This window comes from Sorex araneus, chromosome 4 (assembly GCF_027595985.1).
Source record: "Sorex araneus isolate mSorAra2 chromosome 4, mSorAra2.pri, whole genome shotgun sequence".
Lineage (NCBI taxonomy): Eukaryota > Metazoa > Chordata > Mammalia > Eulipotyphla > Soricidae > Sorex > Sorex araneus.
The window spans coordinates 75,514,858-75,529,739 of NC_073305.1; the positions used below are offsets into that span (position 1 = coordinate 75,514,858).

Here is a 14,882-nt window from a genome sequence, read left to right on the forward strand (position 1 = left end):
ACATCCTGTGTCAGACAGGATGGACTCTGACACTCATGATTACGGGATAACTTGTATGACAGGATGGCAGCAGATTGATCAGCAGCATGTTGACATTATGTTTAAAATATATCACATGGGGCTGCAGGGACAATACAGCAGGTAGGGTGCTACACCCGGGTTCAACCCCCACCACCCCATATGGTCCCCGAGTACTGCCAGGAGTGATTCCTGAGTGCAGAGCCAGGAAGCCAGGAGTAACCCATGAGCATTGCTGGGTGTGACCCCCAAACAAACAAACTCCCAAACAAAAATATATTACACACAGACATACTTACAGAATACTCAGAAATATGCACACACACACACACACACACACACATGCACACACTTGCCCCATACATACATACACACACATACATACAGACATGCACATATATACACACCCATGGAGATAGACACACACCTCCACTCATACACAGACATACAATATACACACCCAAAGGCACATGCACACTCACACACATGTATACATGTGCTCAGACTCAGACCCAGAGATACACTGGCATACACAAACACAACGTTGTCACCCTCATCTGCAGACACACGAACACACACTCATAGACACAGTCACACACGTACACAGGCACAAAGCGACACACGTGGCCACATTCCCACCCAGACACACAGGCACACACACAACCGGTTGTGCTGGCCCATGTGGACACTCCCTCTGGCCCTGGCCTGGAAGGACAGGCAGGCTGCTGGCCAGGGTCAGTCATCTGGGGCTGTCGGGAGATGGGGCGGCCTCTCACACATGCAGGGGGGTAGCCCGTGTGGGAAGCGAGAGGGTCATGCTGCTCTCGGAGCTGAGGCTTCCCCAGTGCTCGGAACAGTACAGCCCATGATGCTGATGGCTCTGGCAGAGCCCGGGTCGGGGGATGGCTGAAACCCCAGCCCCCAGCACCTGTGGGGGAATGCGTGAGGAGCAGAGGTGGCTCCGCTGAGGGGCCAGCACAGCTGGGCACTGGCAGGAGCTGCCCGGCCGTGCAGGGGGCGCTGAGGGGGCACCCTGGGTAGCCCAGAGTTGCAGAGGCAGTGTTGGTCAGCGGTGTGAGGCGTGCCCACCTGCCCAGTGCCCGTCGGGGCGGCAGCCATCCAGGGACCCCCAGGTCTGTGTCGGGCCCTGGTGCTCGTTGGAGCTGCAGCCCTGGTTGACACTCAGACGCCCGCGCCCTGGGCAGGTCTGGGGGTCCCCCGCCCCTGGGCTGGGCTGAGCACAGCCCTCGCTCGGCCTTACCGTGAATCCCGGCAGCCCGATGGGGCCGGGCAGCCCTGTGGCCCCTGGTCTGCCTGGGCTGCCTGGTTCTCCTTTCTCCCCAGTTGGGCCATCCAGACCCTGCGGTGGGCAAAGGTCTCAGTGAGCAGGTGTGCGATTCACGGGGGCGTGTGCGGGGCCCGGTGGCATGGCTGGAGGGGACCCCTTGCATACCCGGGAGCCCCGAGGCAGGGGCAGTGGGTGTCCAGCAGGACTTGGTGAAGGCTTCTGTTCTGTGCATGCATTGAAGACCCCCCGCTCCCCCCACCCCGCCCCCAGCAGCCCAGCGAGGAATCCTGGAAGCCGGGCTTGTGCCATCTCAGAGATGGGCCTGGGCACCCTCCGAGATGGCAGAAAAGGCCCAAGAGCTCCTGAGGGCTGCCTGTGGGGGGCCCTGGGGAAGCCCCCACCCAGCCCCCGGCCCTGGCTGTCCCCCCCAGCACTGTGCTCAGGCAGCTTGCTGCCGTGGGGGCCCCTGCGACACTCACCGGAGAGCCCGCCTGGCCCGGCTCCCCCTTGGCCCCCTTCTCTCCTGGGCTCCCCGTCTCTCCGCCTTCTCCCTTGGTGCCTGCAGGCCCGGCCTTTCCCGGGGGGCCTTGGGGACCGGGCGGGCCCATGTCTCCGGGTTTGCCTCGAGGCCCCTTTGGAAAGCAACAACACTCGTTGGAAACGCTGATGGAGAGAGGTGAGAGAGACAGAGGGACAGACAGTGACAGAGGGACGGACAGAGACACAGAGACACAGAGAGATAGACAAAGACAGATAAAGATAGACAGATGGACAAGAGAGACAGAGGTAGACAGAGAGAGAGGAAGAGAGAGAGATGGGGGGGGAGAGAACACTGAAAGGAGGAGCACAGAGACCTGCTCTCGGGGTCAGCTGGACCAGGTGAATACGCGGGTCTCCGGCCACCATGAGGGCCATCAGCACCCTCTGGGCAGCAGGGTGGCACCCCCTTCCCTGGCCCTCCCTGCAGAGCTCACAGCAGAGCCGGGTGCTCTGCTGCCCTCCCTGGGCAGGGGCCCTCGATGCTTTGGCAAGTGTCCATCTGTCCTTACCTTTTCCCCGTCATGGCCTGGAGGCCCCGGCAGCCCGATCTCCCCCTGTGGTGGAGCAACACAGGTCACACTTGGGTCACGGGACACGCATGTCCCCTCAGTGCTCATGTCTCAGCACGCACCCAGCAGCAGCTGCACCTTGTCCCAATGGCAGGGGCCAGTGCTCGGGGCCAGACAGCCTGGCCACGGGTGGTGTGGGTGCCACAATCCTTGTTTGCACCACAGTGTCCACGGCCCCTTCGAGCTCGGCCCTCCCTCCTTGGGCTCCCCCAAACCTGCCCTCCAGGCCCCCTTCATCCTCACAGCTCAGGAGGGTGAGGAAGGAGAGAAGTCTGTCCTCAGAAGGCAAAATGATGCAAGTGCGGACAACAGAAAGAGAGTGGGTGTGTTGTCTGGACAGACTGTGTGTGTATGTGTGTGAGAGAGAGAGGAGAGAGAGAGAGAGAGAGAGAGAGAGAGAGAGAGAGAGAGAGAGAGAGAGAGAGAGAGAGAGAGAGAGAAGGTGTGCAAGTATGTGAGTGTTCGAGTGTGTTTGTCTGAATGTGAGTGTATAGTGTGTGAGTGAGAATGTGTGATTGTGTGGTTGTGTGTGGACTGTCAGTGTGTGGGGCAGGGTGTATGTTTGTGAGCATGTGGGTGAGTCTATGTAAGCATGTGTGAGAGGATGTGTGTAAGCGTGTGTGAATGTATGTGGGTGTGTGTGAGGGTGTCAGTGTGAGTATGTGTGAGAGGGTGTGAATGTGTGTTAGTGAGGATGTGAGTATATGTGAGAGGGTTGTGTGAGTGTGTGAAAGGGTGTGTGAGTGTATGTGTTTGTATGTATGTGTGAGAGGGTATGTATGAGAGAAGGTATCTATGAGGGAATGTGTGAGGGTGTGTGTGAGGTGTGAGGGTATGTGTGAGGGTGTATGTGTGTGAGAGGGTATGTGTGAGTGTGGTGTGTGTGTGTGTGTGTGTGAGAGGGTATGTGTGAGGGTGTGTGTGAGTGTGGTGTGTGTGTGTGAGAGAGTGTGTGTGAGGGCAGGTGTGAGGGTGTGTGTGTGTGTGAGAGAGAGAGAGAGAGGGTGTGAGTGTATGTGTGTGTGTGAGTTGTGAGGGTGCGTTACCTTTTGGCCTGGGGTCCCTGGAGCACCAGGTGGGCCGATTTGCCCGGGAAGACCAGGTGGGCCCTAGAAAAACAGAAATGGAAGTGGAGGCGTGGTCTGGTGAGGAGGGGCCCGGGCGCATCTGAGGCTGCTCCTAGGAGCTGCCTCTGGCGTCTCCCGCTGGGCAAACACTGCAGAGGCAGCGCCAGGAGCTGCAGAAGCGAGCAGAGATGCCCCAGTGAGTCTGGGTTAGAGGGGGCAGGCGGGGGGTGCTAGACCCCTGGCTGTGCTGCTATGCCAACGTTTCTGACCTGGGGTGCTCATTGCCCTCTGGGGCCCACAGGATATATTCCCAGGGGCCACAGGTGAGAAGTGCATACGTGGGGGGCCACAGCACAAGATCAGGGGGGCAGCCGATAGGAGGGGGTCACAGGAAGGAAATAGGTGGGGCCAGGCGAGATAAAGGGCCCTGGCCCCCAGGGGCTCCAGGAAGACACAGTCATTGGAAGGGCCCCAGGAAGCAGCCTGCAGGGGCCGCAGTGGGCAGCTCCTGGGAGGAGCCAGGAGGAGGTGATGAGTGCAGGGAGAGGCAGGCAGGAGCTCAGCGGGAGACCCCAACACCCTCTGCCCCTGTTCCCCCCCTCCCCCCAGGCCTCTGCCGCCCCCAGCCGGGGAGGCTCACCATCAGGGCCAGCGTGCGGATCTCCTGGAAATGAACAGCACAGGGTCAGTCAGAGGGGGCAGAGTGGGCACGCCAGCCGAGGGGCCTCCGTCCAGTCTTGGGGCACACGGACCCTCTCGGCAGGCTCAGTACCTCCCAGCCCCGCCCCACCCCACACCTGGCCCAGAGGTTTGCAGCCACATCTCACAAATGCTGCTCCGGGGTCTGTGCCCACCGGCCTCCCTGGCCCCCACACCTGCTGCTCCACTGAGGGAGGGGAGAGACCCCCTCATTCTTGTTTGCACACAGGGACCCTCCGTTTGGGAAATGGGAGGGGGGTCGGGGCCACACCTGGGGGTGTTCAGGGCTTACACCTGGCTCTGTGCTCAGGAGTCACTCCTGGCGGGGCTCAGGGACCCTACGGGTGCCGGGGATTTGCACCGGGGTCAGCCATGAGCAAGACAAGCGCCCTGCCCGCCGGCCGTTCTCTCTCCTGCTTCATGGCGGCCCGCCTTTGCTTTTTGCTCTTTCTCTGAGCTCTGGCATTTCCCAGACAAACACAATATAGCAAAATAGGAGCCCCCTCAAAAATCAACCCCCGGGACCACTGTTGGCCTCCGCCAGACCTTCTGCTCTGGAAACACAGGCACAAAGATTCCTTCGAACCCAAAACTGAGAGGCCGCAAAGTGTGGTCACTCGACCTCATACCTCTTCATCCTCAGCAATGGAAAACAAATTATCTAATGCTTCCTTTTCAGCAGGTCTGACTTTAGGGGAGAGACTCTCCAAACAGTAATAGTGAGTTTTGTTGAAATATTGTATGCAATTAAAATGAAAGTAAAGTGAAATTTATTAGTTACACAGGCGGGGGGGCTTAGGGTGGAGGGGCTAGGGGCGTGGGGAGGTTTGGGGTGTGAGGGGGCAGGGTGGAGCTATACTGGGATTCTTGGTGGTGGAATATGAGCACTGGTGAAGGGATGGGTATTCGAGCATTGTATAACTGAGATTTAAACCTGAAAACTTTGTAACTTTCCACATGGTGACTCAATAAAAAATTTAAAAAAAAAAAAAAGATTCCTTCGAATGAGGGGTCTCGAGCCCCAGAGTCGCTCGGGGCTCTGGGGGACACCAGGCGATATCTGGGGACACGTTTAGGTGGCTCTAAGGAGGGGTGGACACGGCTGGTCTTTGGGGCTAATGAGTCAGGCCCGCCCTCCGGACACCTGCCCCCAACAACGTCCTCACAATGGCCGGAAGACCACCAGGTCCGAATGGGAACCGTGAAGGATGAGGGACCCCTGCGAAGGTCGTCCAGCTCCTGGGTGCCCTCCTGGGCAGGAGACCTGGCCAGCTGGGCTGAGAGACGGAGCCGGTGCACCCTGGGGTGCTGATCCCTCCCGCGCACCTGGAGCGCCTCGCTGATGTTGCCGTTGTAGCCCACCATCTTGCCTTTGCCCGGTTCCCCCTTGGCGCCCTGCAAGACAGAGGAGGGGGCGGGCCCGGGTCAGCGGGTGGCCCCAGCACAGGTGCAGGGGACAGAGTGGCAGGGGTAGAAACGTGCCAGCCTGTCCCGGGGTCCAGAACCCCCCGAGCAGACCCCGCATGGGCAGCTGGACCTCGGTGGGTGGACCAGCCCCCGGATTCTGCGATCCTGTGATCCTGGCCTGGTCGCAGCCTTCCCCTGGCCCCTCCCAGGCCCGGCCACGCCCCTGTGACTCCGGGGAGGCCCCTCCTGTGCAGTGCCGCTGGGTGGGACGCCACGTACCGGGGGGCCAGCGGGTCCCTGCACTCCAGCTGCTCCGGGATCCCCCTGTGGACGGAACACGGGGGTAAGGAAGGGACAAGGGGACAGGTCACTCAGGTGGCCCTGTATTTGCAGCCGGGCAGGCGGCCCGGGCACTCTGCTCCCTCCCTGGGCGGGCACAGACGCCAGGGGTCACTCATCCCTCACCCTGCATGAACCATCTCCCTTTCCAGAACCTTCCGTCCCTTCCCTGTGGGGCTCTGTGGCCCCTCTGTCCCCTCCACCCTGGACAGTCCTCTGGGGCCATGGAGGGCCTGGCCGGCTCTCCTTTTTGAGGTCCCTCTGCTTATGAAAGGCCCCATCTGCGCGGGGCGGGGGGCAGTGCGGGACACTAGCAGGGGTCAGGCACGTGGTGCCCCCCCCCGGCTCGGAGCTGGGGTGTCCGTCATGGAGACCCCGATAGCGGGGAGTTCCAGCCCCAGAGGGACACAGCCTTCCACCATTCCCCGCCGCCCCCCCCCCTCGCTCAGCATCGGAGAGGAGGGGAGGAGCCGGGCCCTGGTCTCTCCCCAGCCCACATCTCTACCCCTCAGCACGTCTGCTGTCTCCAGAAGGTTCTCTAAGGACGGCCCAGCGCCAACCCTGCACCCGACTCCTGTGGGGGCCTGGCTGTGGGGGGTCCGGTTCCAGGACACTGACACGGCCGTGCTCATGGCCGGGCCTCCGTACCTTGCTTCCTTGCTGTCCAGGGGCCCCGGCCTGGCCCTCAGCGCCAGCTTCTCCCTGGGGAAGGAGGGCAGGGCTGAGGCGTGGAGTGCGGCAGGTCAGGCCTCTTCCACTGCATGGGCTCCTCGCTCCCCCTCCCTTGGGCCCCGCCCAGGGCTCCCCCCATATCCCGACACCCTCCTCCTCCTGCTTCTGCCCCAGTCACTAGCACCTCCCGGCCCCCTCAGGACACCAGCCCAGGAGGGTCTCAGCCCCCCACAGAAGCACTGATCCCCGCAGAGATGCTGCCCCCAACAGAGATGCTGACCCCCACAGAAACGCTGACCCCCCAGAGATGCTGCCCCCAGCGATTCTGACCCCCATAGAGATGTTGGCCCCCCAGAGACACTGACCCCCTCACAGAGACGCTGACCCCCCCCAGAGATGCCGACCCCTCACAGAGGTGCCGACCCCTCCTTAGAAGCCCAGCCCACACCTCCCAGGGCTGCTCAAATCCAGCGGCCCCTGCTCTGGGGGTCCCAGCCAGGTCTGCAGGCCCCTCAGTGCAGGGAAGTGGCGGGCGGTCCATTACAGGGGGGGCCCTGCTGCACCTGGCTGACTGCTCAGAGTCTGGGGCCGGGTGTGGGGGGGTCTCTCTGACTTGGTTATGTCACCACCACTGGGATAGGGGCTACCTGGGGGCAGCCCCCCGGCCTGCTGACCCTCCTGAGCCAGCGCGGGCAGTAGCAGGGGTCTGGGACACAGAGGATGCACGTCGAGGTGCCGTTCCCCAGGAGAGACTCACCTTTGGCCCCGGGGGCCCCGGGAGTCCTGGGGGTCCGGGCTCCCCTCTGCCTCCTCCAATGGCGTTTCCTGCGTCGCCCTTCTCTCCCTGAGGGCGAGCGAGTGAGTGAGCGAGCGTCACCACCGCGGGTCCCCTGGCTGCCAACCCCAGGGCTCGGCAGTATCCCCGCACCCGACACCCTGGGGGGGCCAGTGAGGGCTGGTGGGCCCAGGGGCTCGTCAGGGCAGCCCGGAGCATGCTCAGTGATGCTCCGGGCTGCCCCCGCCCTCAGCGTGTGGGGAACCTCTGCACAGACCCTGACCGGAGACCAACTAAAACGGGGCGGAAGTGATAGTAAGTACAGCAGTGGGGGCATTTGCCTGACACACGACAGACCCGGGTTCGATCCCTGGCATCCCATATGCTCTCCCGAGCACTGCCGGAAGCAATCACTGAGCGCAGCTGGTTGTGGCCTCCAAACAAAATAAAGCGTAGCCACTTTCTGGCTACTCAGGCCCTCCCCTGTGGCCCCCATGATCTCCCCTCCCGGAGAATCTGGCTGTGTTCCAGTGCTGCTCCGTGCCCGGTCCGGAAGGGACGGGGTGGGCATGTGAGTGCAGTGGGCAGTGGGCATGGGCCCGCGGCCAGACTCACCTTCTGCCCCAGGAGTCCAAGGAGCCCGGGAGCGCCCGCAGCCCCCTTCTCGCCCTGCCAAGGAAACACACAGCACGGCGCTGGGATACCTCCGGAATGCTCTAGAAGGACCCAGAAGCCAGGCCTTCCTCTCCTTCCTCCCTGGCCCTCTGAGAGCAACCTCCAGGAGGCCTCTGCTTCCTGGGGCCACCCCTCGGTCCCTGCTCCTTCCCCAGACCCTTTCACACGGGTGACAGGGTGATGGCTTGTGTCACTGTCTCATGCCAAAGGCCAAGACTGTCCCTTCAGGGCTGTGCTGGGGCGTCCAGAGGGCCTTATCCAGGGAACCTCTGGGCCCTACTCTGCCCTTGCACTGCGGGTGGCCTGGAGGCCCTCCTAGCCACTTCCTCCCTAGGGAGAGAAAAGGCCCCAAACTTCTCAGAAAGGAGCACTGTAAGAAGCTCGCCTCCTTGTTTTCCCGGGGGCCGGAGTGATAGTCCAGCAGGGAGGGCGTTTGCCTTGCATTCAGCTGACCCGGGTTCGATCCCCGGCATCCCATAGGGTCCTCCAAACACTGCCAGGGGTAATTCCTGAGTGCAGAGTCAGGGGAGACCCTCGAGCATTGCCAGTGTGATTCAAAAAGAAAAACAAACAGAATCTCGTTTTCCCCAGAGCTGCCGCTGAAGGCCCTAACCCCCCCGGCCCTCCGAGTGTGGCTCCTCAGACAGAGCGGGCTGGGCTAGGAGGCGGCTGGTCAGCCTGGGCCCCTGACTCAGCAGGCCCCGAGTGCTTGTCTAAGGGGGAATCAGGACACGAACAAGTTGGGTGGGCAGAGCTGGGGCTGGGGCGCTGTGGACAGGGGCCCCGGGAAAGCCGGAGAGAGGCCGGCCCGGCTTCCCGCAGCCGGTCTCATCTGCCCACTGCCTGGTGGGAAGGCATGCCGGGGCCGGCCACCCAGTCTGCGCCCTCGGTCCGGGCAGCTGGGGCACACTTGGCGTCTCTCTGCCGTGCCTTCTTCCTCAACCCCAGCCACGGAGCCTTCTCGACGCGGGCCGGCATGCCCCCCCGCTAGACTAAGATGCTCCTTCACTGCACAGCTGGGCCCCATGGCTGACCCCCTTAAAGAAAAGCCAGGGAGCTCTGTGGTCGGGAGACGGCTTCTCCGGCCCCCGAAGGTCGGCACTGGCTCTCAGGGGTGGCAGCTGCTGCTCTGAATCTCGTATTTCCCAGATGTATCTGACCGAAGAAACATTTTTCTTTTTTAAAATTAGCAGGTTTTTGTTTTTGTTTTGTTTTGGGGTCACACCTGGCCATGCTCAGGGCTGACTCTTGTCTCTGCTCTCAGGAATTACTTCTGGCGGGGCTCGGGGGACCCTATTGGATGCCGGAGATCAAACTCGGGTCCAACATGTGAAAGGCAAGCGCCCTCCCCACTGTGCTATCTCTCCAGCCCCTGGAAAAGTTTTCAAGTCTCCCTCCCTCCCTCCCTCCCTCCCTCCCTCCCTCCCTCTTCCTCTCTGCCTCTCTCAGGGGCCACACCCAGCAGTACTCAGAGCTGTTCCGGTCCCAAGCTCAGGAGTAACCCTTGGCCCTGCTTGGGGCCGTACGTTTTGCTGGGCCTAGAGTGGGCGTGTCTGCACACAAAGCAAATGCCTTGACCCTTTTATTTACTTTTTTTTTCTTTTTGGGTCACACCTGGTGATGCACAGGGGTTACTCCTGACTCTGCACTCAGGAATTACTCCTGGTGGTGCTTGGGGGACCATATGAGATGCTGGGAATTGAACCCGGGTAGCTGCATGCAAGGCAAATGCCCTCCCCGCTGTGCTATCCCTCCAGCTCCGTGCCTTGACCCTTGTACTATCTCTCCGGCCCAAGTTACATCTTTTTAATGTGGCGTTCAGGTGGGTCCCCCATGTTCAGGGGCCTGAGGGCCGCTTCCATGGATTTGGTCACCTGAGTTGATGATTCAACGCCAGGATGCAGAGGTACAAGGGCCCAAGCGGGCACAGGCGTCTGTGCCTGGAGGTGCCCAGGGGCCCTGTGTGTGGCTGGAGGTAGAGCCAGGCTCGGCCCTGAGGAAGGCCTGTGTCCTGACCCATGTACTGTGTCCCTGACCCTGTCAAGTTCCATCTGTTATCATCCCGGATCAGGGTCCTTCTACCCTCTGACACCAGCCTGGCATTCAAACACGCTGTCCGAGCAAGAGAGAGAGGACAGGGGTTAGGGACTCGCCTGGCACGCTGCTGACTCAGGTTCCATCCCTGGCACCCAGGTGGTCTTGCCAGAGTCAGCCTTGAGCACTGCCAGGTGTGTTCCCCCAACCAAAGCAGAAACCCACCAACCCCGCAATGGTGCAGTGTCCTAGACAGGCCCGTGACGTTGTCGCTGGGGTCCACACTGCTGTCCGTGGGGACTGGCCAGGTCAGGGGCAGCACCATCCTGGCCACAGACAGGCCTGAGCTCAGCTCAGGAAGGCCCCACTCCCGGGCTGGCCTCAGGGGGCCCAGAGCAAAGCCCCAGGAGTCCGGCCCGCCTCCAGCCCGCCCTGCTCCATGCAGCCCAGAACGTTCCCTGGGGTTCGGTACCTTGGCTCCTGGGGTCCCAGGCTCACCCTGAAGGGGGAGAAATAAAGGAAAATGGGTGAGAAAATGGGAGCACAAGGCAGGAGGAGCTTGAGCGGCTCCAGGGGCCACGGCTCCAGCTGGGCGCTGCCCACCTGCCTTCCCTGAGGAAGATCCCCCCAACTTCGGCTGAAGGGGCGGGAGGCCTGAGGGGGCGTTTGGCTGTACGCAGACGCCCAGACGCCCAGGCGTGGCACTCAGTACAGTGGCGGGCCTGTACTGTCCCCTCAGTACAGGGGAACCTGCTGGGGCCAGCCGAGAGGCGCCCGGGATGCAGGGGCTGATGGGCTCACTGCCCAGTGCTCCTCAGGCCACACCCCAGTGTAAGCCAGAGGGCCACGTGCCAGCGTCAGGGTGTTCAAAAGTGAGAGCCTCGTCCACTCCCAAGGAGCCTCGAAGCCCGAGCTGTCCAGCTTCCCTCTGCACCCCCAGCTCTCCACCCAGCCCCTCACAAGGCGCCACTGACCTTCATCCCGGCCACCGCGATTCCTGGCGCCCCCTGGAAGAGAGAAAAGTCAGGTGTGGGGAGGAGGGGGCGCCCCCACTCCCGCCCAAACAGCGCCCCGGGTGAGGAGCGGGATGGAGACCCAGTGGGAGGTATGCCTGCGTGGGCCTGGCACCCACCCGGAGGGGGCTGCCGAGCTCGGGGGGACGTCCTAAGAGGCCCCGGGAACACCACTGGGGTCTCCTGTGGGGCCCCCCAGCTCCTGGGGGCATGACAGGCACTGTGTCCGGGGAGCTGGGCAGGGGGGTAGTGGCGTCACTGGGGGAGGGGAGGAGGGCGGGCGAGGCTAGTGGGCTGGGACGGCCCCTCTCCAGCACCCCAGGTGTGCGTGCAGGGCCCAGGGCTGGGAGAGCGCAGGGGCTGAGTGCAGTTTGCTCCTGAGCCCTCCCCGCACCTGCTCCCGGGCGGGCGAGCAGGCTGCTCACTCAGGAAACCCAGCGAGGGGCCCTGGTGGGCCTCGGGATGGCCTGACTGGGGCTGCTGAGGGCCTCGGGGTCTAGGGCAGCTGGGGGCAGGCAGGGAGGGGTCGGCTTCTCTGGCGTCCCCCGATGGGGTGCCCCGGGGCGGTGGGCACTGTGGAAGTACCTTGGCGCCGTGCTTGCCGGGCATCCCTGGCATGCCCCTTTCTCCCTGGGGGAAGAGACGAGAAGCAGCGTGAGAGGAGCTGGGGGCGCGGGGCTGGCGCTGTTTCCAGGCTAGAGCAGGCGGCCATCTTCTGGCCACTCCCGCCAACACCCTCTCTCGCCTCAGAGAGGGCTCCCTGGGAGCCCAGTCCCAGAGGGGGTCAGGGAGATGGGATGTGTGTGTGGGTCTTTAACTTTTTTTTCTTTTTGGGTCACACTCGGCGATGCACAGGGGTTACTCCTGGCTCTGCACTCAGGAATCACCTCTGGCGGTGCTCAGGGGACCCTATGGGATGCTGGGAATCGAACCCGGGTCGGCCGCGTGTAAGGCAAATGCCCTAACTGCTGTGCTATCACTCCAGCCCCGGGGTCTTTAACTTTAACACCAGGGGCATGGCAGGGCCCTGACTGAGCGCGCAGGTCTGCACCATGGCCAGCAGAGGGCGCCACAGGACCTCCCTGACACCGGGCAACCTTGACAAGCGGTCTCACGCCATGAAGGGTCCCATCACTCTCTTCTCAGAGGCCCGGGTCCCCTGCTAATATGCCAAAGAGCACAGTCATGTTGACTCAGAAAGAGACACTTCCTGAGTTGGGGGGACAGGTGGGAGGTCAGCTCGGGCACCCTCTCCCCGCCCCCTGCCCCAGCCTCTCCGGAGGACGGCTGTTAGTCCACCCTCTTCCTCTCAGCCCCCTCCCGCGCCCCTGCCCTCCTCGGCCTGCCTCTATTTCGGGGGGCTGGGCTGAGAGTCAGGAAAGGCTGTGCGTGTGACCCCAGATAAGCCACATTCACTCGGGCAGGACCCTTGTCTGCAGAATGAGATTAGGCCGACACTTCCTACTCAGCCAGGCTCCCTGGCCCCCTCCACCCCCCACAGCCGCCTGTGCGTCCTCAGCAGGGACTGAGGGCCGGGGAGGGAGAGGGAGGGAGAGTTCCTTCAGGAGCCCCGGGCGTGCTCAGTCCTGTGGGTCTGGAGCCCATTCACAGGAATGCCCCCTGGACCGCTCTGAGGCACCGCCCTTCTTGCAGAGATGGAGACCATTGCCCCCTCCCTCCCGTGTGCCCAGGCTCCTGGCTCCTTGCACCCCCACCCGGGGGCAGCTAGCCTGCCTGCCTGACCACACACAGCCACACGCACTCATGCGCACACATATGTAGGCACATACACCACATGCACACATGGGCACACATACCCGTGCACAGACAGATGTACACACATGCATGCACACACTTGTAGGCACATACAACGCATGGACACACACACCCATGCAATGCACACCATGCTCAGACATACGCACACACAGATGCAGACCCACACACGTAGGCCCAGACATAGCACACACATGAATGTCTGTGCACGCACATAACTGCTCCCTGCAGGCAGGCGGCAGGGTGTCCCAGTGACTTTTGTCCCCTAGGCTCACCCACTCTCATTCATCTTTCTTCAGGGTGCGTCCCAGCAGGCCGCCCCACCTGACCTCAGAACCCACCGATGGGTGCATCTGTCTGTAGCAAGCACCCTTCCTGGGCGGGGCGAGTGCAAGCAGGGGAGGGCACATGGGCGTGGGGACCCAGGCTGTGTGGAGGGGTGACTTGGGCTGCTAATGGACTTGCCACACTGCAGAGCTTCCCGGGAGCCTGTCTTTGTCACAGACCTTCCTTCCTATTTCCCTGCTACAGTGATTCTGCCAGGAAGAGAGAGAGCGATTCTGCCAGGAAGAAACTGATTCTCCCAGGAAGTAGAGGGAGTGATTCTGCCAGAAAAAGAGAAAGTGATTCTGTTAGGAAAAGAGAAAATGATTCTCTTGGGAAAAGAGAGATTGATTCTGGTAGGAAAAGAGAAGATGATTTTGTCAGAAAGAGAGAAAGCGACTCTGTTTGGGGCGGGGGTGAGGCTCAGTGGCTGAGTACCCAGCATACATGTGTGAAGTCCTGGGTTCCAGCACCCCCGCCCTCTCTCCCATTGGGATGCTATTTAAGGTTTCTAGTGTGGCTGCATTTGGATCCACTCACCGGCTCTCGCTAACGCCACCCTCCTGTTTGTTCGTTCCTAGCCTCGGTCTCAGTTTATTCCTCTTTAGCCTATTTGCTTCCTCAGGACCCCCAGAAGCCCCCCTAGTGAGTGCTCAGCCTGTTTTGTCCTGCAGTGGGTAAGTGACCTGGAGCCGGAGGTGTGGACGCAGGGAAGCCAGTCTCTCCCTGTGGGAGACCATCTCTCAGCACCCCTGCTGGACAATGGCCCACAGGGGGACGGCCCCTCCCTGAGTCACGGGGAGCACAGGAGGGGGAGCGCGGCGGCCTGGATCCCCACACACCGGCCCGCTCTCCTGCAGGGCCCCGCAGCCCATCCCAGCATCAATAGGGTCTCTATTCTGCCCCCCACTTCCAGGTGGGGGATCCATCCGTCATGGCAGACAGGCGGGGCAGCGGGCCCTGCGGTCGGCCGGGGCCTCTTAATTTGGTGATTTATTGTTTGTTGAACCAGCGGGGCCGGCTCTTGGCTAGAAGCTGGCAGTCTGGGGGAGCCGGGGGGCTTCAAGGTCAGCTCCCAGCGAGGCAGGGTCAGGTCAGAGCAGCCGGGGTAGATGAATGGGCTCGAGCAGGACAGGCTCTGGGGGGCGGGGGGTGGGGGGCAAGGCAGACACAGACCCTTTGTTCTCTGCAGGGGGGGAGGAAGCCTGGCTGAGCAGGGGGGAGGCTGGGGGGAGCAGGAGGCTCAGGCCCCGAGCCTAGACCGGGGCCCTTTTACAGGACCAGCTCTCCCCACAGGGTTCCCAGGGCTTCTTTCCGGGAAAAGGGTGGAAACGACAGCGCCTCCTGCAGCCCAACCGGAGCAGCTGTACCTGAGCCAGGGCCTTTGGGGTCCCGCGGCCCATGGGGCTAAGGCAAGCGACAGGCTAGACCTGGGAGAGGGGGACTCTGTAATGAGCTCCCAAAAGAAAAAGTCAGTGCTCATTCATCTTTGGCCTTTGGAGGGGAGAGGGAGAGAGAGGGGGGGGAGAGAAGGGGGGAGGGAGGGAGGGAGAGAGAGAGGGAGGGAGGGAGGAAGGGAAAGAGAGAGAGAGGGAAAGAGGGGGGGAAGAGAGAGAGCGTGGGCTGGGGCCAGAGTGTCCTCAGCGGCCCCGTGACACCTCAGATAGATCTGGGGGCCAAACAGTGTCT

General features: G+C 62.1%; 1 protein-coding gene across 1 annotated transcript in view; it reads right to left on the reverse strand.

The window, feature by feature from the left end:
- The window catches only part of LOC129404331 (collagen alpha-1(XIII) chain-like), a 63,751-nt gene that overhangs the window by 20,668 nt on the left and 28,201 nt on the right, over window positions 1-14,882 (reverse strand). Inside the window, exons 6-18 of the mRNA XM_055136683.1 lie at window positions 11,682-11,726; window positions 11,058-11,090; window positions 10,556-10,582; window positions 7,990-8,043; window positions 7,357-7,443; window positions 6,576-6,629; window positions 5,868-5,912; window positions 5,508-5,576; window positions 4,123-4,146; window positions 3,462-3,524; window positions 2,356-2,400; window positions 1,786-1,938; window positions 1,280-1,378 (exon numbers count right to left, since the gene is read on the reverse strand). Of these exons, the coding sequence (XP_054992658.1) occupies window positions 1,280-1,378; window positions 1,786-1,938; window positions 2,356-2,400; window positions 3,462-3,524; window positions 4,123-4,146; window positions 5,508-5,576; window positions 5,868-5,912; window positions 6,576-6,629; window positions 7,357-7,443; window positions 7,990-8,043; window positions 10,556-10,582; window positions 11,058-11,090; window positions 11,682-11,726 (798 nt within the window). The remainder of the gene's footprint in view (window positions 1-1,279; window positions 1,379-1,785; window positions 1,939-2,355; window positions 2,401-3,461; window positions 3,525-4,122; window positions 4,147-5,507; window positions 5,577-5,867; window positions 5,913-6,575; window positions 6,630-7,356; window positions 7,444-7,989; window positions 8,044-10,555; window positions 10,583-11,057; window positions 11,091-11,681; window positions 11,727-14,882) is intronic.